Source organism: Sturnira hondurensis, unplaced genomic scaffold (genome assembly GCF_014824575.4).
Source record: "Sturnira hondurensis isolate 20B ecotype Veracruz unplaced genomic scaffold, ASM1482457v3 Scaffold0007406, whole genome shotgun sequence".
Taxonomy (NCBI): Eukaryota; Metazoa; Chordata; class Mammalia; order Chiroptera; family Phyllostomidae; genus Sturnira; species Sturnira hondurensis.
The window spans coordinates 10,857,554-10,882,505 of NW_028080037.1; the positions used below are offsets into that span (position 1 = coordinate 10,857,554).

At 56.2% G+C, this 24,952-nt stretch overlaps 1 protein-coding gene and 1 long non-coding RNA gene across 6 annotated transcripts; one reads left to right on the forward strand and one right to left on the reverse strand.

Annotated features, from left to right (window-relative positions):
- Nucleotides 1-1,180: 1,180 nt before the first annotated feature.
- Nucleotides 1,181-24,356, reverse strand: MSI1 (musashi RNA binding protein 1). Of its 5 annotated transcripts, none has more exons than XM_037052246.1 (15): nt 24,176-24,301; nt 23,966-24,006; nt 23,325-23,406; nt 23,142-23,226; nt 20,216-20,257; nt 18,306-18,398; nt 14,643-14,691; nt 13,414-13,496; nt 12,787-12,904; nt 10,116-10,196; nt 8,855-8,911; nt 5,784-5,852; nt 4,820-4,974; nt 4,300-4,363; nt 1,181-2,940 (listed from the first exon to the last, which is right to left on the reverse strand). In XM_037052246.1, exons 1-14 carry the CDS (start codon nt 24,232-24,234, stop codon nt 4,322-4,324), a joined length of 1,056 nt encoding a protein of 351 aa, XP_036908141.1. In that variant the 5' UTR covers nt 24,235-24,301; the 3' UTR covers nt 1,181-2,940; nt 4,300-4,321. The 5 variants fall into 5 exon arrangements, with proteins under 5 accessions (XP_036908141.1, XP_036908140.1, XP_036908144.1 ...); XM_037052245.1 differs by having other exon boundaries at nt 4,820-5,007; nt 24,176-24,300; XM_037052249.1 differs by lacking the exon at nt 8,855-8,911 and having other exon boundaries at nt 24,176-24,300.
- Nucleotides 13,364-18,299, forward strand: LOC118991175 (uncharacterized). Its single transcript, XR_005067366.1, has 4 exons — nt 13,364-13,375; nt 13,629-14,350; nt 14,976-16,248; nt 18,215-18,299. It is a non-coding gene; the product is annotated as an uncharacterized LOC118991175 (long non-coding RNA).
- Nucleotides 24,357-24,952: the final 596 nt, after the last annotated feature.

Below are 24,952 nucleotides of genomic sequence, written 5' to 3' on the forward strand. Positions count from 1 at the left end.
TCTTTAGGTCTGACCTAGTCCCACATGTCTATTTTTGCTTTTGTTGCCTATGCTTTTTTAAAATAAAGATTTTATTTATTTATTTTTACAGAGATGGAAAGGGAGGGAGAAAGAGAGGGAAAGAAACACCAATGTGTGGTTGCCTCTCACACACCCCCAACTGGGGACCTGGCCCACAACGCAGGCATGTGCCCTGCCTGGGAATCAAACCAGCAACCCTTTGGTTTGCAGGCCGGCGCTCAATCCACTGAGCTACACCAGCCAGGGCTGCCTATGCTTTTTGATGTCCTTTCCAGTAAATTATTGCCAAGTCCAATGCCGTGAAGCTTTCCTCGTGTTCTTCTAGGAATCTCATAGTTTCAGGTCTTACACTGAGGTCAATTCATTTTGAGCTAATTTTTGTAGATCGCACGAGGTAAGGGTCCAACTCCATTCTTTTTTGTGTAGATTTCAAGTTTTCCTGATTCCTTTTGTTGGAGACTGTCCTTTCCACACTGGATAATCTGTGGCACCCTTGTCAGAGGTCATTTGCCCATATTAGTGAGGGTTTATGGCTGGGTTGTCTGACTGTATTCCATTGGCTCATCTGTCCTTAAGTCAGTACTTCACTGTTTGGATGACTCTAACATTTGATACATTTTTAAATCAGCGTGAACCCACCTACTCTTTCAAAATTGCTTGGCCTATTGGGGGTCCCTTGAAATTCATATGAATTTTTTTTAAAGATTTTATTTGTTTATCCTTAGAGGGGAAGGGAAGGAGAGAAGGAGAGAAATATCAATGTATGGTTGCCTTTCGTGCATCCCCTGCTGGGAACTGGCCTGCAACCCAGGCATGTGCCCTGACTGGGAATCAAACCACGATCTTTTGGTTCACAGGCCCACACTCAATCCACTGAGCTGCACCAGCCAGGGCGCTTTCAGTAGAAATTTTTAAAAAAGGAAAAACAATGTACCACAATACAACAATCACACCTAACAAAAATAAAACAATTTTTAAAGGCCTTAGTCTCAGGATGTCTTTTAGTTTTTTCCAAAATTATATCCAAATAAGCTATGTTTTCTTGTTTGGGAATCAAATATTGTTCTGGGAGAAAAATAAAAAGAAGGGAAGGGAAGCCAGGGAAAGAGGGGTGTCCCTGGCGTCCCTCCATCTGAATGCACAGAGACACCAAACCAAGCACCGTTTTCAAATAATTTATTAGGAATTTAAAACTGAAAATAAAACCTGGAAAAAGAAGTTACAGATGTGGAGAGAAGAGACACCGGAGGGTGGTAACTTGCTGGCTTCAAAACACCATGTAACATCTTTTTTAAAAAAAATTCCCCCAACAAATCAGAAAACGGAATTTCAAGGCCCTGAGCCAGCCCATGGGCGGGCCCAATGGGGTGGGGGTGGGGAATCACAGGAAGGGAGTAGGGGGAAGCTAAATCTCTCATGACTCAGCTCAAATGTGTAGAAAATTAAAAATAAAAACCAATAAAATGCAGCTTCTCTTTTATTAGGAAACATTAAAAAAAAAAACCGAACACGAACAGCCGCGCATCTCAGTAACAAAGATTATTGCTTTGTGTTCTCAGGGCTAATAGGTTAAGCACCTCACACAGACAATTAACTCTCCAAAGGGGGGTTTAAGAATGGGGACTGGGACTGTGATAGGGAAGGGAGCTTAGGTCCCCAGCCTCAGACCTGGGGAGAGAGACAGAGGGGGTGACAGGTGGGCCTCAGCCCTGCCACACCAGCCAGGTCACTCGCTGTTCAGGAAGTCGAACCCTGAGCCTCTTTTTCCTTGGAAGGGGGCTTCGGGGTAAGGGGCTGTCCAGGGGCTCTGGCCATGGGACCATCTTGGTGGGATACTTCAGTGAGAGAATGTGGGGGTTCCCTGAGAAGCCCGTTGCTTTCCCCTGGGGTCCGCCCCTTCCCGAGTGCCCCCTGATGCCCACTCATGGGGGGCTCAGAGCAGAAACCATGAAGGCCTGACCTAGGCAGTTGGCCAGGGGAGACCTTTGGAGAGTTAATTCATTTCCAGCAGTGGCTTTGGGGGAGCCCTTCTCTTTCCTCACCCCTTGCCCCTACACTGGGTTTCCGGGGCGAGCAGGCCCAAGGCCTTGACCCCTAGGGCCTGAGAGAGCGGGCCTGCCTCGGCCACAGATGAGGCCTGCAAGCTTACAGTAACGGTGTCTGAGGAGGGGACAGAAACAAGGGAGGGAGACCTTTGCCTGGTGGGGACAGACGACGCCCTTGCCCCCAAGGGGTCGTAGAGAGGGGGGGCTTCACCTCACAGTATTTACATATGATACAGGACGGGATGGTTCCAGGGGCTCGGCCTGGGCTACGCAGCCCTGTCCTCCTCTCCAGGGCGGGAGGGAGGTGGCCAGGGGCCCACACCCACACAGACGCTTTGTTCTCAGCTGGTGGGGGGCGCCTGGCCCCTTGCCCCCTGCGGCCTGGGGCTTCACATTCACAAACCTAGAAATAGCTTTAAAAAGTTTCTTAAAAAAAAAAAAGGAAAAGAGAAAAGGAGGGAAAATCAGAATAAAAAACCCGGGTTAGGGCTGCAGCCTGTAGCAGGCCCCCTCCGCCCTCACTCTAGCTATGCACAAATACAAAAGCCTTCTGGGGTGGGTCCTACGGGGCGCGGCAGAGAGGAGGGGTGCAGACCCAAGAGCGAAGGACCAGGGGGCGGTGGGGGGCAACTGGCTAATCCAAAATAAATAAAAGCGGGCAGGTGGGGGAGGGGACAGAGGCGGAAGGGGGAAGATTAGTAGGGGAGCCAGACGTTGTCCTGGGGCAGCAGGGCAGGGGCCGGGGGCCCCGGGAGTGGGGGCGGGCAGTAGCGGTCCGAGTCGCTGCAAGGAGAAGGGGCGGCGGCTGCGGCTGAGGTGTCCCCGCCCCCTCGCTGGCTCACTTGTGGTCCTCAGTCAGCTGCAGGCTCGGGCACTGCAACACAGCAGGCGGTTGTGGGTGCCCCGGAGGCTTCCTGCCCCCGAAAACCCTCTGTCCACCCCCCTTTTGGGGGCCCCCAGAACACAGGTATCCTGCCTATATAGGCCTCTTTTCCAAATCCCGTTCTACTTGAGCGTCGTTCACATGCTGTGCACTTTCGGTTCCCATTTGCAAAGCTCTTTCCCCAGATTTTAAATGACTGGATTTATTCAAACGGCACCTTCTCAGAGACGCCTTCTCTGACCCCCTAAAGTAGGTTCCTCACTCACAACTTACAATGATCTCAGTTGATTTTTGTCTGTAGAATGAGAGAGGAACCTTCTGTCTTATACATCCCTCTTTCCTGAAACACTGCTCAACAAATAGTTATTTGAATGAATGAATAAAAAGAAAAAAATTAGCCCCCCCAAATTAGCCCTGGCTGGTGTGGCTCAGTGGATTTGAGCCCCAGCCTGTGAAGGGAAGGGTGGCCAGTTTGATTCCCAGTCTCAGCACATGTCTGGGTTTCTGGCCAGGTCTCCAGTAGGGGGCGTGTGAGAGGCAACCACATTGATATTTCTCTCCCTCTCTTCCCTTCTAAAAATAAATAAATAGTCTTTTTTTAAAAAAGTATTTTATTTTAAAAATATTTTATTTTTAAAGAGAGGGGAAGAGAGGGAGAAAGAGAGGGAGAGAAACATCAATGTGTGGTTGCCTCTCACTTGGCCCCCATTGAGGACCTGGCCCACAACCAAGACAAGTGCCCTGACTGGGAATCCAACCGGCAACCCTTTGGTCCGCAGCCCATGCTCAATGCACTGAGCTACATCAGCCAGGGCTCACCTCTCTCTGTGTGAATGCATCTGTGTCAACAATATTCTGCTTTAATGACCGTGTAATATTCCCCCGTATGTATACACTCACATATTTGACAACTCTTCTTTTGCTGGGCGATGCAGTTACTTGCAGTTTTTAAAATAAATGCCCAGAAGTGGAATTGCTGGGTCCCGGGGATGAACGGTTATAAAACGTGGGCATACACTGCCCGAGTGGCGTTTGGAAACCCTAAGCCTATCTGCACCCTTTCTCCTGCACCCTCCTCAATGCTGGGCGTTAGCAATCTAGAAGAACTCCGCCTGACAGGTGGAACGTGCCGCCTTACTGTTTTCATTTACAGAGTTTGTTTGTTTGTTTGTTTGTTTTATGCAGCAGGGTGAGCAGCTGTTCGTGTTCATTGCCCATTGCTGGTACAAAGGTCTGTCCCCGCACTGAACGATGGGCTGTGTAAAGGCAGGGACAGGTTCTGTGTCCCAGACTGGCCTCCCAGTACCAGCCTCCCCAGTGGCATTCCCACCTCAAGGCCCACCTCCTCACCTCCTGTCACCTGTCTCCTGCTTCAGTGGTACCCATTGGTGAAAGCTGTGGCAATCAAGGGGCCCTGGGAAGAAAAGAATGTGACTCCTAGGTTCCTGGGGGGAGCACAGAAAGCCGGGGGCCTCCTTTTTTTCTCCCACAGGAAAGCTCAGGTGAGGCACGGACCCTTCTCTGGCCCTGTCCATGTTACTTCCCCTGCAGACCCACTGTGGGATCCTCCAGGGCAGGGCTGGGGACCTGCATATTACCAGTACCCTCGTTAAAGTCAGGGTCCCCAGAGCTAGAATCCAGCCTCTGTGGGGACAGAGATGGTGAGTCTTGTTTGCACAATACCCCCAGGCCCCACCTAGTGCCCAGCGCACAGAGAGCAATCATTAAATGCCCACTGAGTGAATGAGGGCCTCTGTCCTCCCCCTTGGTGACATTCTCCGTTCATGATCCCTTGCTTCCCTCTGCCCCTCAGACACGTAAGGCCTTTCCTTCCTCCAACTCTGGGCGTCCTCTGGGACTGGCCACTCACCCCAAGACTGTGGCCGAAGCCGGTGCTGGGGGCGGGGCTGGCAGCGCTGATGTAACTGCTGACCCCTGAGTCCTGGTTGGCTGCCCCATAGAGCTCAGCCATGGGACCGGGGCTGGTGGTCCCCAGGAAGCCCCCTGTGCGGCTGGGAGTCGAACCTGGAGGGGGAGCCATCGTCCAGGGGTGAGAGCCTGGCAACCCAGAAAGAAGACGGTGATAGCCCCGGAGCCTTCAGACCTGCCCTGCCCACCCTGACCTTGACCCTGCCCTCTGCCTCATCCCACCAAGGCTTGTGGGTCCACCTCCTAGAGATCCCTCCAAGTCCATCCATCCCACCAGCCCTAGCCCAGGCCCCCATCATCTCCTGTCTGGCCACGGAGCAGCCTCTTCGCCGATCTCCGGGCCTCCCCTCCCGAGCTCCTTTACACCCTTCCCCACGCTGCGCCTGTCTGCCATTTCCTAAAACCCACATCCCTCCATGGCTTAAAACGACCCGTGTCTCCTCAGGAGACACTGGTTCCTCCGACCTCGTTCTCCCTGCACCTCATTCCTGCGCTCCGCCCGTGCTCACTGGCGGCCAAGCCTTTGCCCCTGCGATTCCCTCTGCTGGAAACGCTTTCCCTTCTCTTTGCTTTCCAATGGAAAGTGAAGTCGTTCATCCTGGATGCCTTCCCCAGAGGCCTGTGAGGCCCTTTGGGAGAATCCCCTGGTACCTGCCTTCCCCCAGAGGAGCAGCATCCTCCTCCAGAATTACTGCCTTTCCAATACCTGATGCCCCCTCCAGCCCGTAAGCTCTGGAGGGCAAAGCCCAGTCTCTTTCCTGCCTGGCTCGCCAGGTGCTCCGTTAACACTGAGCGAATGAATGGATATGGAAGCCCCTCTGAAAGGGGGTGGTGGTGGCTGCCCCCCTCCCTTCTACACTTCTCTGCACCCTCTTCCTCACTTCCTGCACCCCAGGAGGCCTCACCTGTCCCTCGAACCACAGCCGCCGCCGCTGCCGCCGCCGCCATTGGTCCGTAAGCGGTGAGAGGAATGGCTGAAATGAAAGGTATGGGCACTTCAGCGTGGCAGGTGGGGGGGCACAGGTGGGAGATGGAGGCCCCCCAGGCAGGGCCTTAGCCCACCACAGAGAGGCAAGTGCAGTCCCAGGGTCAAAGCAGGAAGAACTCTCAGGCCGCCATCCGTGCCCTGACCCGTGGGGGGAATGGAGACAGGTAGGAGAGCGGGTGGCTGCCCAGGACTCGGCTCAGACTAGGTTTCCCCCTGGACTCAAGGACACGACTGAACAACCCAAAACTCAGAGAGGGCGAAGGTGGGGCATCTCACCCTGAGCTGCCCCCTGCTTCAGAAAGTGCCCTTGGCAACATAGGAGCCGCTAAGCCCAGAGGCATCGGGAGCTCATGTCCCTCTTCCCACCCCCAGTCAACGGAGTGAGGGGCTGATACGGGCCCCAGAAAGCCTGGCCCTTTGCCTCAAAATGCAGCCGATGCCGAGGTGCAGTTCGGGGCCCAGAGCTCCCCGTGTGACCTGGCTGAAGCCGGGCAGCAGCTCAGGCCACAGTTCTGCTTTGCCCCTTCTGCTGCCTGGCCTGCTCCCCTCACTCCCGTTCCCGAGAGCAGGTCCTCGGTAAATTGTGTGCATCTAGGATGCTGCCTCACAGCCACCCCCCCCCCCCCCGACCACCACCAGCCAGCCCGAAATGACCACTCCCTCCTCCAAATCCCTTCAGCCCCTTTTCTCTGATCCCCTCTTCATACACAGGGATCTTACTATTCCTTTGTTTGCTTTCTACTTCCATGCCCACCTCCACAGCACCTGGCACCCTGCCTGGTCCACTATAGGTGTTTAGTAAATGGCCCCTGAAGGAATAGAGGATCCTCTAGGTTGGCTTGAGCCTGGGGCTGGGAGTGAGCGCCCCCTACTGATTGGTTCTGCCACTGCATCCCTTGAGAGGCTACCACTCAGCACAGAGCCAGGGTCTACAGAGCTGGCATCAGCCCTCAGGAACCTCAGCCTCCCACCCCAAGATATGCCCCTTGGGGCTGTTTGAGTCACCCTGACCCTGAACTGAACTGGACCTGGGCTAGGGACACCAGAAAAGGCCCCTGAAAACCCTTTACATGGCCACTGGGCTGAGGATTAAAGTCTAGGGCAGAGGACAGAGCAATTCCCACACAGTACAGGAACTTTGCTGAAGAGCTTCAAACGCCTGGTTTCTTCTCACGCACATGTCACCTCCTCTGAGAAGCCTTCCCTGACCACCCTCATGAAGGCATTCCCCTGCCTCCAACTCCAACGCCTTCCCACATCTCCGTTTTATTTTCCTCGTGCTATTTCTCACCCCCTGAAAGGATCTTGTTTACTTGTTTATTGCTGTCCCCTCCACTAGAACATCAGCTCCAGGAGGGACCTTCTCTGTCTCACTCACGGCTGCACCTCGACTGCCCGGAGCAGCATCTGACATGGTAAATACCTATTAAACGCAGGACAGAAACACCCACGTCTCCTGAAAGCCAGAGAAAAGTTCAGACCCTTGGTCTCTAGGACAGACCTCCTCCCTCGCCAAGACATCTGCAGGGGACATTTCCTCCCTCAGTTCTTTATTTTTTTTTAAAGATTTTTATTTATTTATCATTAGAGGGGAAGGGAAGGAGAGGAACATCAATGTATGGTTGTCTCCCGTGAGTCCCCCGCTGGGACCTGGCCTGCAACCCAGGCATGTGCCCCAACTGGGAATCGAACCCCAATCGTGTGGTTCGCAGGCCCGTGCTCAATCCACTGAGCCACGCCAGCCAGGGCCCTCCCTCAGTTCTTTAAAGGCAGGGGCTGGACTCTGAGGTCTGTTTTTAGGCACCTTGAGGCATTTCCACAGAGCAAAGTCAGCGTGGCCCAGCTGAGCAGGTACTCATCCAACTGTTTAGGATCGCTCATTTGTACAGTAAGTACTTGTTTCCTTCTCTAGACTGCAAGTTCTGTGACAGCAAGGCCTGGTAGAATGTCCCACACAGTAGGTCCTCAACACAGAGTTCGTCAATGAGTAGAAAAGACCGCATCCCTCCATGCTGTCACCCCCATTGCTGGTCAAACCGCACTCTATTCAGGGAAGAGCCTCTATCACCCCCACCTCCAAGGCTCTCTACCTCCCTCCCTTTTCTTCACCCCTTTTCTCTTCCCTCTTCTCCACTTTGGGGGACCCCTGAGCACCCCTTGGAAGGAAGGTCTCATTTAAAGCAGCATCCATCCTCCACACACGGCCAGGTTGGGGGGGAGAGTCTGGGGATGGGGTAGGGGAGAAGCGGGTTGGACACAGAAACCCCTTGCAGCCCGCCTTGTCTGTATACGCCCTGCCCCTCCCCTTGGCCTTGACCCCAGCTCAGAGCTGAGCTGACTGGCCCTGTGAAAGCTCCAGTGGGAGAAATGACTCTGGTGGCTAGGCACCTTCATGTCACTTGCTCAGAAGTCCCAAATGGGCACCCAGGGAGCTGGATTTGCCCCTCAAATAGGTCTCGGTTGGCGTGCGGTGGTTTAAAAATGGGGAGTTTGTTGCCAACACTTGAAAATAACTGGGAAATTCATTTGAAACCAAAAGCCAGGTTTTTGGCTTCTCTTGGAAAATGAGACCTGAACATCCTGGGTCTGTATGCCCTCCTGGCAAAGGTCAGCTCTGGCACGGCATGCAGCCATGCCCACTTGTTTGCCGAAGTCCCCACCCAGCCCCCGTCCTCTGATTTTGAGACCCTGGCTTCTTCACCACTGGGTCCTGGAGCCTGCACGGTGCATGGCACATGGGAGGTGCTAGATAAATATTTGCCAAATGGATGAATGAGTGGCTTTGCCTCCATCTGCCCAGCTTGGCCCCGCGCCCTACCCTAAGGGCTGGCTGGTGCCCAGGCAGAGTCTGCTGCACCCCCACAGCTGGAGGGCTGGCGAGCAGGAGGAAAAGGGCCCACTAACTCCCCCCCGCCCCCGGGAAGGTCCCTGAGTCCTTCTCTGCCTCCCCATGTGGCCTGCGAGGGGTATGAAATCCGAGCGACTGACCTGTAAGCTCGGGAAGGACTGGGGCGCTCGGGAGAGGGGTCCGCTCTACACGGAATTCTAAAATGAAAGGTAAAACAGCTTAGGAAGATGCAGGGGAGGCCCCTCCGGCATAGCCCAGGGAGGACAATTGCACCCACAGGGACACTGGGTAGGGAGACAGGCCATGCACAGGACCCAAGAACTGGGGAGGGGGAGAGCGTGGTCCCAGCAGGCGAGGGCAGGAGAGGAGCCGCGGACACAGAAAGGAGAGATGGAAAGGATAGGCTGGGTTGCCACCTATACCCTGGGCTCGGGCAGAGCTGCAGACACCATGCCAGGCGTTTTTTAAAGGCCTGAGGTTGCACCAAAACATCTCCCAGAATCCTCCTCTTCTGTTTTTTCCCGGGGAAGGAGGAGCTGGGGAAGCAGCTTTGGTGAAAAGCAATGACCCTAGAGCAGGTCAGGCTTGGGTTGGGTGCCCAGCTCCTGCACTTTCTGGCTGCGGTCATCTTAGCGAGTCACTTCTCCCCTCTGAGCCCGCTTCCTCGCCTACAAAACAGGGCATCAGCAGCCCTCCCCCACGAGACTGTTGTCAGGACCAGACAACTTAATGGGAGCACAGGATTCCAAGCTGGGCAGCCCAAGACGCAAATGATGCACACGGGACCCTCTAAAAAATAAGACCAAAGAAAAGGCGGCAGCTTGAAAAAAAATTGATATTTGATATTTCAAAGAAAACAATATGAATAGTCATCACTGGAGAGTTCAGAACTTTGTCGGGCTCCCCGCCACTTATCTGAAGGCCCAGTGTTATTGTAACTTTGAATTACAAATGGGGGTGGTGACCAGCATGCTTTTCCATTGCCTTTCAGCATTTGGGGGTCTCATGCCCTCCCATCAGCCTTGAAAGGCTCAGTGTTGCACATGGTCACTCTGTGGGTGTCTAGGAAGACACAACCAATGTGCCCTCCATCACAAGCCCAGTGCCCTCTTTGGTGGAAGTGGCAACCCTGGAATGGGGAGGGGAGGACAGAGAGGTCGCCCTGGGAGAGACCGGTGCCATGCGGGGCCACGAGGGAGATCCTACCCCCAGCTTCCGGGGAGGGGGTGAGGAGAGGGTAGGTGGGGAGAGGCGCTCCTTCCTCAGACACGCCCTTCCTTCCAAGCCTCCAGCAGGCAGACCCCCGCCCCTGCCATGCAGCCCCAGACACCACCCTGAGGAGTGAGACTGCCTGGGAACCGGGAACATGGTGGCAGCAGAGAGACACTGAACGGGACTTACCGGGGAACTGGTAGGTGTAGCCAGGGGCAAGGCCTGTATAACTCCGGCTGGCATAGGTTGTGGCTTGGAAACCGGGGTAACCTGATGGGACAAGGGGGCTACTGTCAAATGCCTCACCTACGGCTTGGACCCTGATCAGCGGGGAATCACTCATTTCCCCCCTCATTGCATCTCAAGAGTAACAGTCAGTCACAGGTACCAAATACTTTCCACATGTACTATTAAAAGACCTGTTTTACCGACAAGAAAACTGACACTTAGTGGCTACAAATAATCCAAACCCTTGCCAAGGCCCTTCGTGTGCTGGCTCTGGCCTCCCATCCTCATCTATACTCTGCCCCTGGCCACTCTGCTCCAGCCACACCCACCTCCCTGCTGTTTCTCAGATCCACCAAGCTCCTTTCCACCTCAGGGCCTTTGCATATGCTGTTCCCTCTGCCTGGAACACTTGTCCCCCCATATTTTCACATGACTGGGTTCTCTTTAAAAAATAGATTGTTTTTAATCCTCACCAGAGGACATTTTTTTGGGGGGGGGAGGAAGGGAGAGAGAAGCACCGATTGGTTGCCCCCAGTATGTGCCCATCATGGGACCAGGGATCATACACGTGTCCAGACCTGGGACCATATGCATTCAGACAGGAGATTGGACCCCTAACCTAGGCATGTGCTCCAGCTGGGAATCGAACCCACCTTTTGGTTACTGGACAACACTCCAACCAACCAAGCCACACCAGCCAGGGTGTGACTGGGCCTTTTTCATTGTGTGAGTCTCAGCTCAACCGCCACCTCCTCAAAGAGGCCAGCCCCCAAGAGTCCCCCACTACCCTACCCCCTACCCTCTCCTCACCCCGACTAGTTACAACAGTTATCACATCATGGCCCTGGGGATCCTTCTCTGAACATAAGGCAGGATTTCTGTAAGTGCCGATTTTCTGTTTCCCCCGTCTTTTATTTCTGTATCTTCAGCACTGGCATGGTGCCTGCTACTTGGTGTATGTCTAATAAGTATTTGTGGCTGTGAAATAAAAATCACGTCGTGAGTAACAATGGGGTGAAGGGGATTCAAATTCAGATGTGACTGGCTCCGAGTCACTTCACCACCATTCTTACTGTTGAAGGGTTTTTCTGTTTTTACTCTTTCAATGGGGTGAAAAATGAATCACCTTGAAAGAAAACGTTCTCCATGTTCCAGATCAAAGGAGGCTTTGGAGGCAAGATAACTAAATGCAAGACCGGATTCCAGCCCGGATCTTGTTCTGGGGGGCAAAAATGTGCTATAAAGAACACGATGTGGTCAACGGATAAATTCAGATGTAGACTCGATTAAAACACTGTGTCAATAGAAATGTATCGCGTTGACGATTATTATATGGTTTCATGGAAAAAAATCCCTAATCTTAGGAAACAGACAGTGAACCATCTAAGGGTAAAGGGCGGTCATGCACGTCCTTTGCCCTCCCATGACACAGGGGAAAGTCACAAGTGCACGGCATGTGCGCATACATAGGTACAGATAACATACATACACACACAGAGAAAATGGTAAAGCAAGTGATACACTGTTAACAGTGGGTGAATCTGGCGAAGGGGTAAGGATGTTCTGTGCGCTACTTCATTTTTTCAACTCTTTAGACACTTTGAAACTGCTTCCAGATAAAAAGCCCAGAAAACCCCCAAAACTTCAAGAGAAGATCTTGAGCCACTGGGAGGCTGCTGTCCCCATCCACCCACCTGGGATCCTAATCCTGACCCTCTAGCCCACACTATGGCCCCCTCCTCGGAGTTCCCCCAGCGCACATCCTGTCTCTTCAGGGAGCCAGCGAGCTTGCCAGGGACCCAGCACCATCTCCCACCCTCAGTCGTGGCCCCAAGTGTTGCTGATCCTACTCCATTGCCAAGGTTCCTGGCAGCCTTCACCCCTCCCCAGGGCGCCTACCCAACACCCAGATGGGTTTAGGTTCCTTCTTGGGCTCCCACAGCCTCCAGTCTCTCTGTGGTGACAGCTAATTTACTCTCATCCCCACTCGATGGTAACCCCATGAGGATATTAATTGAATGAGTAAGAAGCAGCCTTCTTTTTGCCTTCCTAAAGGCCTTTTTGTTTTTGTAAATGCTGTTCCCTCTGCCTGGCACACTTTTCCCTTCACTTTCCCTCCAATCTCCCATAACCAGCTCCTACTCAAGCCTCATACTCGGCTTAAACGTTATCTTCTTTTCTGGCTTCTTCATATCTTGGTCAAGTTCCCTATGACCCCATGCTCCCCTGGCACCCTATACTTCTCCACCCTAAATCTATTTATGTTCTTAATTATTTGTTTTCCCTGCCAGACCATAAAGGTCCAAGGAAAGTCACTGTTGTACTTCTTGGCACAGTGCCTGGCCTTTATAGTTGCTCAGTAACTATTCTGGATGGATGAACGGATGGATGGACAGGACCAACTAGAGTAGCTGAACTATTCTTCTGGTCACCGCCAGAGGGCAGTACCCCACAACAAAACTGCCCCACCTTTGGCAGGCCTGCCAGACCTGAGATCCTGGGTCCCCACTCCCACCCAGTGACTCAGAGAGGAGGCCAGACCCCAGAGGATGGACAACACCCACGCAGTCCCCGGTAACCCTGGGAGCTGTTCCGGGCAGGAAGAAGCTGCAGGTGCAGGCCTGGCACATACCCAACATGCCAATGCCTAGCATGAAGGCGTCCATTCCATAGGGCATGACTCGAGACCTCCCCCGGGCCGAGCCCGTCGGCGACATCACCTCTTTTGGCTGAGCTTTCTTACATTCCACCTGCAATGAGACCTGGCAGTCAGTTCCTCTCACAGTCCTAGGGTCACCAACCCTCTTGTACCCCGGCAGGCCTTTTTATTGTTAATTTCATAGTTATCATTTACAAAGCACTCACTGTGTGCTAGGTAGGTGCTGTGTAAATGGCTTTGCATGAAACAGCTCAGGACTGCTTACAGCAACCCAATGATGAAGCTACTGCTGTCACTCCCATTTTACAGATGAGGAAACTGAGGCTCGGAGAGGGGAAATTATCTGCCTAGTGACTAGGCTAGGAAGGAGTGGAGTGAGGATTTCAGCGCATGTTTTCTTTCCCCCAACCCATGCTTTTTAACCTCCACAGGACACTGCCTGACTCTCCAGATCTCCAGGGCCTGAGAGAGCTATCCAGCTGGCTCCCTCCCAAGGACTGAGGCCCCTCTGCCTGCCTCCAGAACCCCTGAGCGCCCCTGGCTGGCTCAGCCAGGAACCTCAGTCTCTCTGCATCTCCACCCCATCCAACCCCAGCTCACCATTTTGTTGTTGATTTCATGGAAATGGATTTCACACACTTTCTCCACAATGTCTTCACTCTCGAACGTAACAAATCCGAACCCTAGAGGTCAAACGCGGTGTCAAAACCTGGCTCATGGTCAAAACCCGGCTTGCGGTCAAAACCCAGCCCTGCTCCTCTCCTATGGGTGAGATGCTGAGAGTTAACGAAAGGCTTTGCCTATGCCCAATCCAGGACTACCTCTGACACAGGGTTTCTCGATCCAAATCATGAACGTGAAAACTAAGGCTCGGGGCAGTATACTGACTTGCTCAAGATCACACGGCAAGTCAGAAAGTTGCCGAGCTATGATGCAATTTCACTCAACGTGCCCTTTTCTCTTCCTCAGAGGCTTTCCAAAGAGGGAAGAACACACTCAAACACTTATTTAAACTTACACAAACGTGTACACACCCAAACATATATACACAGTCACACTTGTATAGGTAGACACACACATACGTACACACATACACTGGTGCGACCCCAAAACATAACGGCCCCTACGCACATGTACACAGTCACCCTGATACAACAGATACACACAAATATTCGGACACTGACACCCTCGCATGCAGACGTACACACGCATAACAGCACACAGCCAACTCCCAGAACAGGTTAAAAGGCCCACAGGCCTGAAGCAATTTGAGATACAGCCCTGCCTCCTCCTGGGTGTGCCCCAGGGACTGGAATGGGGCTCTCAGAAGGCAAGGCCTTTGGGAGAAAAACAAGCAGGCTACGCAAACACTGAGGCCCAGATGCTCCCAGGTTCAGGGGCAACGGGGCTGGGGGCTGGGCTCAGCCTGAAGGTGGGGGTGGAGGGCGGTGGCAGGCGCAGGCTGCCTGGGGCTTTGAGTCAGCAAGTCAGCCTGACCCCAGGGTGGCCTGGCCTGAGCTCTGGTTACCAGGACAAGGTAAGCCCCAGTGCAGACGCTGGCTGGGCAGACATTGGGCAGGGTGGGGGTGGAGGGCTCAGATGGGAAGAGTCAACTCCTCTGCTCCTCTCGGGTGTCTGCAATTCTGCAAGTTTCTAGCACAGGAAACGGTGGGACAAAAGCCTTCTGTAAGGCCAGACCCTGGAGAGGATGCAGATCCTCAGGGATAGGATGTCAGGAGGAGAGATGAAAGGGCAGCTGTGACCTGCAGCCCCCTAGCTGACCACAGGCCCCCCAGCCTAGACTCGAAAGGGGGAGGGGCCACACTCACCTCGGTGCCTGTTGGTGGTTTTGTCGAACATCAGCATGGCGTCATCCACCTGAAACAGCCATTTTGTCGTTGGGGGACCCACCAACACCAGGGACCCATGACAGTCCCGAAGCAGGGGCTTCTCGCCCTCTCCCCGATTGCCCAGCTCAGCCTTTATCTTGAACCTGCTTCCAGTGCTGGGGGCTACTTTCCATCTGCAGCCTCACCTGGATGCCACAGCGGCCCCCTTTCCACCACCAGATTCTCAAGGGATCAATCAATCAGCCGGCAACTATCAAGCACCGAATAGGTGCCTGGCACTTTGCCTCATCATCCCCTCCACATTCCCTGCAGGGCAAGAGCCTCATTTTGCAAATTAGGAAATGGGCTCCGAGAGGTGAATTCACCTGCCCAAGGTCACACAGCAAATCCTCGATCAAGTCTGGACAGAGGCAGCACTGAATGGGCGGTGGAGGAGGAAATAGGAGATCAAGACCTGAGATGGGAAGCGAAAGCCTCTTCCCCATCTTCCCCAAAAGGCCAGGAGGACAGCAGCCACTCCAGCCAGTCTCAAGTCCCCTCTCCGGGTACAGATCTTTTCCTCCAGTTGAGGTTTCCTTTTGCTACAGGCTGTAATTAAAGCAAGTAGAGTTCATTGCCTGGGCTGCTTGCCTCCCACTGGCTGGGGGAGGGAAGGGGCTGAGGAAAGGGGAGGGTCTGCACTATCCCGCCTCCCTTGGACCCCAGGCTCTCTTCCTGCTACTCCCTCCAGGCATCCCCTTGGACACAAGGACCGCCAAAGACCTTAGCTTCCCTCCCACAGCCCCACCTCCCCCCCTTTGCCTACATCTGGTGTGTTCTCCGGGCCCTCTTAATTCTTCAGCCAATGTCAGCTAACTCTTGGGGTTAAGCTAAGGTCTGATTCACCCTTGGTGGAAATCAAGGGTTGCCTCCGATACCCCTGCACTGTACTCCAGCTGCTGACCCACCTACAGACAATCAGACACCCAAGGGACGAAGGAACACTTCCTGAAGCTGTGGAACAGGCCCTCTGCCCCCCTCTCCTCCACTCTCTTTCCAGGCCTGTCATCCGCCTCCTCAAAGGAAAGAGCAGCCCCTGACCAGGTGGTCCTCCAGCTCCCACGGGCGCCAGGCTGAACAGGGCCTCTGACTGCCCTCTGGGAGAGCCAGGACCCCACTGAGGCAGGAGGCAGCTGGGTCCTAGAGCACCTGGGAAGGAAATGACACCTCCCTCCCCAGGAAGCTTCCTGCCCTGGAGCCCTGGAGGGCAGGTGTCACCCTCACCTCTGTCCTTCAAGACCCATGCTACATCCCAGTCCCAAATCAGCTTGACTATCCCAACTAGATGGACACTTCAGGCTCGGCACATTGTCCCCACCTCCTTAACCAATGGAAAAGAGAAACCCATAAAGAAGGGTAGTGACAAAAACATGGGCTTTGAATTGGAATCCTAGGTCCTGCCCTTGCTGGTGGGTAACTATGGACAGGTGGCTGTGTCTTCGTGACTCACATGACTCGTCTGTCACATGGGTGTCAGAGCCTCTTATGGGCAGAAGTTAAATGAGATGGTGCACTTAAGACTCTGAACCCACAGTACCTGGATACAGTAAGTGCTTAATCAATAACGACTATTATTATTACATTATTAGGGAGGAGCCTGTGCACAGTCACATGGGGGAGGGAGGGGGCGCAGCTGGAGAGAGCGGCCCAAGGCCACTCACTGCCTTTGCAGGTTTCATCAGGACAGTGCCTGTGACAGCTGTCCCCCCCCCCCCAACCGACTTACTGAGCACCTGGACTTGTGCTCAATGACCGTGTTTTGGATGGATGGGTGAATGAATGAAAGAACTAAGAACCTGCCTCCTCCCAACACTACAGCTTTGAGTTCCTGCCTGACTCACAGACTGATTTCAGCCCAGACCCACAGCCCTGTTCCCTTCCTTCCTCTACCCAATCTTCCCAGCTACCATCCCTGACCTCCCGGAACCCTCAACCTGGGCTCGCGCTGGACAGACCCCTAGTGGGGCAGAGAGGTCCAGGCCAGGGTAGGGAGCCGGGAAAGTGGCTGGGGGCCCAGGGGACCCCCACCAGTGTCCCCTCCTGGGGCCAGCGGAGGGGAGGAAGGCTCCCAGCCCGGTGTCCTTAATAGGCTTTGGTCTCCATGGGAACCCGAGGGCAGGGGGGCTTGGGCGGGGGGAGGGGAGGCGGCTGGGGCCTGCTGACCAGTGGGAGCCGCCAAGTTCGGCGGCCTCTAAGCCTGAGTGGCAGCCATGGCGGCTGACCATTGTTCCCCCCTCGGCGGCGGCCCCTCGATCCGGGCGGGGGGGGGGCCCCCACCGCAGGGCCCTTGGCATTCCCGGCTGTCCCCCTCGCTCCCTGGCAGCCTATTCTCCGTCTCCCCCTGGCCTCCCCGGGCCGGTTTCACATGCCAACGCCGATTTAGGCCCGAACAAAAGACGCGGCCGCTGACGGCTTCTCCTGGGGCCCGGTTGCCATGGCAACGCCGGCCCCGGGGGCAGGCGGCCTCCAATCACAGCTGCTGGATCAGATTAGTGCGAGCTCTAATGCTCGGTGCTCAGACACAAAGACACCCCGCCGGAGAGAGCGGAGCCTGCTGCTTCCCAGGAGCGTCCTTCCCTCTGGGGCCCGGGCCGCCGACCTGCCCTCCGTCCTGGACCTGCGTCCCCACGGGGCGCCTGAGCCTCCGCCTCTGGCCCCCACGCCGCCCGGCATCCCCCGGCCAGGGGACCTCCCAGCCTCTCCCCTTTTACCCTCGAGACAGGGGGCTGGAAACCCACTCAGTCGCCAACTCACATCCCATTTCTCAAGCCACCTTCTTTGCCCTTTGCCTAACAGGGAACTAAAAATACCTTGATGGGAAAGCAGAGCCCCAGCCTGTGGCTGTCTCACGGAGGACTAGGTCAGGGACCCCAGCGCTAAGCACGGCACACCCATGGCATCCTCAGACTAAAACTTGGTCCCCTCTTTACCACCTCGCCATGGAACCTTGACGTTGACACTGCTAACAACCTTTCCGGGGACGCCCTATACTGTCTCATGTCCCCACATGTCCTATTTCACAAACAGCCCAGAAATTAAAGCTGGGTGCACCTCCGAGCTGAGAGCCAATCCTTTGGGCCTGATCTTCAGCACCCCACAATGGGTCGGGGATCAGCACCCACTCCCCACCCCGGCTCCTGCCACAAGCTCCCACCTGTGTAAGCAGGGTGCCGAGTGCCATTGGGAGTCCTATTTATTGCCTCCTTATCGTCCTCACCAGGAAGGAGTGGGGGAAGGTGCAACCGCCTATGGCCGGACAGGTGCAAATTCCCAGGAGGCCAAGGGGGTGACTGGATTGAACTGGCTACAGGAGAGCAGCCTCCCGAGGGAGAATGAAGATAAGCAAGAGAAAAACACAGGCGAAGGGCAACAACAAGACAGCTACTGTGTGGCTTCTGTCCCTGGGGATGTGTCCAGAGTGTGAGGCCCGTAGATAGGCCAGGGAGCCTGTACGGCAGGGTTGGCCTGGCCTCACCCACAGAAAGACCCACCCCTCTTTTCACCTTGTGCAGGAACTGGAATGACCTGGGCTGGACTCTGTTTACTACCAACCAATCCGACGGGAATCTTCGCACCCCCAGCAAGGCCCCCCATTTGACCTACCTTCCCGAACTGCTCAAAATACTGCTTCACGTCCTCCACCGTGGTGTTCACTGACAGCCCCCCCACAAAGATCTTCTTCGTCCGAGTCACCATCTGTTAGCGGGAGAGAATGAGAAAGTTGGGCATCTGAGTCTCGTGGCTACTGCCACCAGCAAGGGCTCCAGCCCTCCTGCCAGGGTGCCAGCTGACAAGCTCTCCGTGGCCCCGGCTACTCAGAAGCCCCCCCCACCCCGCAAGCTCCCCCTTGGACCCCCGCCTCTAGGCCTGTCACAGGCAGCTGTGCACCCCACACCCTGGCTGGTTCCAGTGTGCCTGCCTCCTGCCTCCCTCCCTGGGGTCCGCAATTGGGGAAAATTCCTTCCCTAAAGACCACCCTGGAGAAGAGGGTGGGTTAGTGACCCAGACCTACAGCCTAACTTAAAGACCCCACATGTGTTGGGTCTTTTCCCCCCCTGGGAGAGGCCAAGGCCCAGAAGAGGGTCCCTCTGAACTCCAAGCCGACATTTTCCTCCCCAACCTCTCCCCAGCCCAACCTTTGGCAGCCCTGTGGCCCCAGCCCTGTTTTAGGAAGAACACATGGTCCTAATTACCCCGGGAGCGCATGGCTAATCCATGGCAATTCCCAGCCCCATCCTAACACTAAAGCACCTTCTGTCACCAAACTGCTTAATGGAATTAACCCAATTCCGACCATGTGCTCCCTGGTGCGGCTTCCTTCGAATACCTGCTCTGTAATTGCTTTCGGGCCCTCTGCTGGACCCTTCTAGAGATGCCCCTTTCCTGTCTCTTACAAAAAGCGGTCCCTGGCCCTGACCCTGTGGCTCAGCATCACCCTGCAAAGTGAAAGGTCGCCAGTTCGATTCCCAGTCGGGGCTCGTGCCTGGGCTGCAGGTTTGGCCCCCAGACGAGGCGCATACACGAGGCAACCGATCAATGTTTTCCTCTCACATCGATGTTTCTCTCCCTCTCATTCTCTCTCCCTTCCCCACTCCCTAAAAAATAATTAAATAAAATCCTTTTTTTTTTAAAAGATGCCCCTTTCCCTTTGCTGTGGCAGGAGCGGGGGCACTGTGTGTGACTCAAAGTCCTAAAGCATCTTAGTTCCCACCAACCCCCTCGCAAAGAGGAAACGAAGGCCTCCTGGACAGGGACCTAGTCCTATGACACCTGGTCGGTCAGCACACACAAGAGTCCTGCTCGCTGTTTGTAATCAGCCGTCCTGTCTGTCCCCTACATTCAGCTGCTTAAACGGTAAGATCTGGCTAGTTGCCCTGGGGCCTGGAGTAGAATCTCAGGCTGGTGTCCTGGACCGAAAGTTTTGAGCGCTGTATAGTTCGACTGTGCAGAAATCTGTGTCTCCCACACCCAGAAAAACCTGTCAGAGCCCCAGGGGAAGACAGCGCTTGGGAGGGCAGCCACGGTCACCCAAGTTGAAAGACAACAGGTGACAGACTCCATGGTCCCTTCCCCCTCAAGCCCAGTACCTCACACTCAAAAGGTGGGAGGGTGACTGGGGTCAGAGGCAGCTCCCTGGCCCAACCTAACTCAGCCTCGGGGGTTAAGTCTGTCCTGGATTTGACCCCCAGAGGCACTGGACACAGAGGCTGTGATCTCTGAGGTCAGAATTCAACTCACAGTCCAAACCATGCTGGCTTCAAATACAGGACAATGAGTCCCCTGAGGGGTTCCCCTTCTCCCAACACATGCAGCCCCCTCCCCAGCCCACTCCAGAGCACAGATGGAATGGTGACACATGGTGTCTTCAACCCACAGAGCAAGGACATTAAAAATTCTCCCTCCCCTCATCCCAGTCCACACAGAGGTTCCAGAAGCATCCTTTGTAAAAAGGAATGCTGGGAACATCACTGCCCTCTGTATCAGAGCTCCCTCTCAGACGGAGAAACACCTACCTTAGGCTGTGCTCGCCGAGGAAAGGCCACCTTGGGATCAATCTGAAAGAGAAGGGGCCTTGGTTATCACACTTCAGATGGGTCGCCACACAGCCTTCAGCCCTGCAGACCTCTCTCATCCCAGGACGCAGAGGTGACACAAGCCACCACAGCCTCTAGCAGGAAAGTGTAGTGATTAAGCACTTGGGCCCATGAGCCAGGCTGCTGGGTTCGAATCCCACGTAGACTGCTTCCCAGCTGTGAGACCTTAGGCAAGTTACTTAACCTCTCTGAGCCCCAGGGTCAAGCTCACCTGCAAAAGGGGCAAAGACTAACAACCACCTCAAAGGGTCATCTGCAGGTTATGTTAAGAATGCTTACAAAGCACTTAGCATGGTGTGTAGCATACAGTGAGAAGCTCAAAAAGTAAGCAAAGGCTTATTCCTTTAAGCACCAGGTATATAGAGGGCCTTGCCAGCTTAACTGACTTCACACAGATACCTGTCTAGGTGAGGCATGCAAACTCATACTTTTGAAGTCTTGCAAATGGAAACTCTTTGCTTCAAGATAAGAGTTCATAAACCACCAGCAATGAACTCAGTTGTTCCCCCGATACTATCGGCATCTAACAGTTCTCCTCCAGGGTGCAAACAAACAGCTCCCCGAGAATGCAGCTAGGCTCGGGGTGAGGCGGAGCCCAGGCTTTGGTGACGTGCAAGGGCATGGGACTTGGACTCAGAAATTCTGGGCCCCTGGCCAAGCCTGTGATCTTGGGCACCTACCTGGCCTCTCTGAACCTCAGTTCCCTCATCTGCAAAGTGGGGACAATCACACCCACTTTTCCCAGGGGCAGCTGGGGGAAATCAAATGAGATAACGTGGGTGAAAGCGGCCCTTTGTGAACTGCCCTCCACTGCACAAACAAAGGGGCTATTACCAGTGGGCTACCTTTGCCCTTGGCCATGAACAACCACAGAGGAAAAGCAACACGCACGTGAGGATCCCTGGGTACTCTACCTGTACTTAGAGATGGCAAAAGGCAGGGCCTGAGGCGTTCTGATCAATGCAGAGCCTATGAGGTCGGTCATTCCAGAGTTTCTTGGCACCCACATGGGTGGACACCACTCAGAAGTTCACCAGCCAATCGCAGGCAAGATCTATCTTTTCCCAAAGTTCCTTCCGTTCAAAACTCAGCCTCGGTCAAGGCAACTGGCTCTGGCTCCTCTCTGCCTGAACAGCACAAGCCAGGGACCAGCTTCCTCCAGGATCCCCCACTGGAATTTGCCCACAGAGAAGGGACCTCTGAAGCCCGTCTGGCGCAGGGCCTCCCCTCTCCCCAAGTCCCACGCAGCCCCAGGGAAAATCATTTTCCCTGTCTGAAGGTGGGATTTTGTATCTACTGACAGGTTGTCCTTCTAGATTTCCTGGAAGCAGCCTCCCAGCCACCACGGCACACCTCAGAGAGTCCCCTTGCACAGACCCCAGCAGGGAGATGGTGCCCAAGCCACGACCCGCAGACACCCCACCCCTGACACGCCCCACCTCCGCTCTGACTCACAGCTGGCAACATGAATAAAACCCAACAAATAAATAAAAGGTGAAAGTCAGAACCTAAAATAGACTCCCCACCATAAACCTCCCTCCCACCACCCCTAACTCGGGCCAGAGAGGGCCAAACACAACGCCCTTGCCCTTGAAGTTCCAAATCTCAAAAGGATGCCCCGCTCGGCCTCCTTCCTCCCCTCTCCCCTTTATCAGTCCTCCATTCCCCCACGCCCCAGCCCCAGCCCCTAAATCGCAGCTTCCTCAGCACTGCAGAAGCCATCAGTGCATTCTGAGGACAGGGGATGGTAGGAGAACAGGCAGCTTGATGGCAGATAATCACCAAAAACAATAGGCCACTGTCTCTCCATTCCGCGCTTGGGTCACTCAGTCGGAGCCAAGAAGATCCTTTCAGAGGCCACAAAGTTGAGGCCTGGCCTCGTTTGCTCATTACTGGGAGCAGGAGTGGGAGCCACTAGGCAGAGATAACAGGAGCCGGGGACAGGCGGTAATTTAACAATTTCTTAGGCACAACCAGCTATTGTTGCAGGTAAACAGGAGCCAGTGACTGACCCAGGCAGGGAGGCCCAGGGCTGGAGGAGAGTGGGGGAGTGTGGAGAGAGATCACACTGTCCCGGGTCCCTGGGCAGATGGTCTCCTCACTCACAGGCCACCCCCATCACAGAGGACTCCCCTCCACCACGACTTTCTCCTTTTCCTTCTCCCCTTGAGCCAGGGCCTGGGCCAGAGGCCCCTGCAGGACCCAAGACCCTTCCTGGCAGTGGGACAACAAACTGTTCCAGGACTTTGAATAGCAAACAAGCAGCTAAGGTTCAGCCTCAGAAGGGTGTTTCCAGGCAAGCTAGCCTCCTTCTCCTAAATCCCTTCCTGGGCCCAGCAGGTCTGGGTCTTCCACACAAAGCCAGGAGCTCGTTGACCCAAAATCAGGCGAGTGTGGTGAGGGGGTTCAGGGAGGCTCGGCCAGCGGTCTGGAATGAGGGGGTGCCGCAGAGCCAAATACTAGTTGTAGTTCACAGAAGCCACAGGGTGGGTCTCTGTAGCCCTGACTCACTCAATTTGGGCTAGGGGAGGGGCCTAGCCCCACCCCAACCTCCTCTCTGAGGCGTTAAGATTAGCAAGTATAGGGAGGGGGCGGTCGCTGATTCTCCCCTCACCAAGGCCGGACGGGTTGGGAGGTACAGCATCTCAGGGCAGGCCTGGGTTTTTTCTCCTCCCTTGCCCATCAACTCTAGTGACAAAGTTTCAGAGGCCGGCAGCCCTTCTACTCAGAAAACTCCCTTCTTCATTAAGGACCCCGTCCAACTGTCCCCTGGGGAGAGTCCTGACCCTCTCCTCCGGCGGCCTCCCTCTCCCAAAGGACCCCCGAAGCCCCGAGGGCCACTCACTGTTTTGGAGTCGAGCTCGTGCCGCGATTGCGCCAGCACTTTATCCACCCCCGCCTGGTCCATGAAAGTGACGAAGCCGAAACCCCTGCGCGCCGTAGTGAGGGAGAGGCAGATGGTTACAAGGCAGTGAGTGGCGGTGGAGGGGGGCGAGCCAGGAGCAGGAGGAGGGGGTGAGGGGCTCACCTGGATCTCTTGGTCAGGGGGTCCCGCATCACCAGACACTCCTTCACCTCCCCGAACTGGCCGAAGTATTCGCGCAGCCCTTCTGTAACCACACACCCGCCTTCGGACCAGCCCGGGCCCCGCGCCCTTCCCCCCTCCCCCGTCCTTTGCCCCCGGTGACCCCGGCGCGGCCCCGCCGCCCCCGCGCCCCGCAGCCTGAGCGCTCTCTACTGTCCCCCCCTACCTCCAGCCCTCACCCAGCTCCCGTGGAGCCTCCTGGCGCCCACGGGGGCCCCAGGAAGCTGAGGGCCGAGCTGGGCTGGAGGGGGGACGGCTCCGGCCGGGTTCCCGCCGCTCCGGGAGCCACCTCACAAAAGTTTGAGCCGCAGGTGCGAGCGGAGTTGGCGCTGCCGCCGGCGGGTCCCGGGGGCCCAGCCCACCCCCCGATGCCCCCTGAACCCCTCATCTCTTCCCTCCACCCGCAGGGCCGTGCGCGCTGGGCGATCGCCCTGCACTCTCGGGGTCCCCGGGCGGGGCGCGAAAGAGAGCGCAGAGGCGCCCGGGGTCAGAAGGGCGCGGGGCCGAGCTGGGGTGTCCGGTTCCGGGGCGCCGGGGGTCCAGGGTGCCCTGCCGGGCCGGCGGGCGCTCCCGGGCTCGCTCACCCTGCGTAGTCTGCCAACTGAGTCCCCCGATGAACATCTTGCTGCGGGAGGAGGAGAGACACAAAGGGCCCGCGTGAGCGCCGGGAGCCGGGGCGCAGGGGGCGCGGGCCCGGGCCCCGGGGAGGCCCGGCCCGACCCAGATCGGCCATGTTGGCGGGGCCGGGGCGGGCGCGGGCCGGGCAGGCCGGGCCGGGCCGGGCCGGGCCGTACCAGGGGTCGTGCGGCGAGTCCGGGGAGGCGAGGCCGGGCTGGGGCGCGTCAGTCTCCATCGGGAGCCGCGGGCGGCGCGGGCAGTGCAGCGGCGGCAGCGGCGGCGGCAGCGCTCGGCGCGGGGCAGATGAGGTGCGCGGCGAAGGGGGCCGGACGGACAGGCCATGCTGCCCCCTCCCCCGACCCCGCTCGGGCGGGCGGGCGGGGACGGCCGAGGGGAGGGCCCGCCGGGGGCCGACCTGCCGGCTCCTCCCCCCGCCGCCCTGCGCGCATAAAGCCCCGCGCTCGCCGGCGCGCCCGGGCGCCCGCGGAGGCGGCGGCGCCTGGACCCTGCTCTCGCTGGGCTCCCGGGTCCCCGAGGGTGAGAGAGACCCTGAGTCCCGATGCGGGCTGGGACCTGGGCGCGGCCGCAACCCCCACCCACCCCAGCGCGGGGGCCGGGCCGCGGGAACGCCCTCCCGGAACGAAGCGCTTCCCGGTACCTTCAAGGTAGCTCGGCTCCTGATCGGGGACCCCCCAGTCCTCCCTCTCAGGCCCCCGCTACCCCGAATCTGAGAGATCCTCAATATCCCTGGGTCGGGAGGGAGACGGTCTCATGTCCCCCAGGCCCCTCGCGGTGCATGGGGTGAGAATCCCTCCATGCTGCCAGTCGGAGCGACAAGCCGCCCTCCGAATCCCCCGTAGCCTCGGACCTAATTTAGGGTTCCCTCTCAGGGGCTTTCAGCCCACTCCCAGTGTCCCATATCCCTCAGATCCAACCCGGGGAGCCCTTTCTGT

Coding starts and splice junctions, on each gene's coding strand:
- MSI1 (XM_037052245.1), bottom strand. CDS start 24,234: ATGGAGACTGACGCGCCCCAGCCCGGCCTCGCCTCCCCGGACTCGCCG. Junction 23,227..23,324: donor CCCCTGACCAAGAGATCCAG/GTGAGCCCCTCA, acceptor TACGGCGCGCAG/GGGTTTCGGCTTCGTCACTT. Junction 8,912..10,115: donor CTACACCTACCAGTTCCCCG/GTAAGTCCCGTT, acceptor CTTTCATTTTAG/AATTCCGTGTAGAGCGGACC.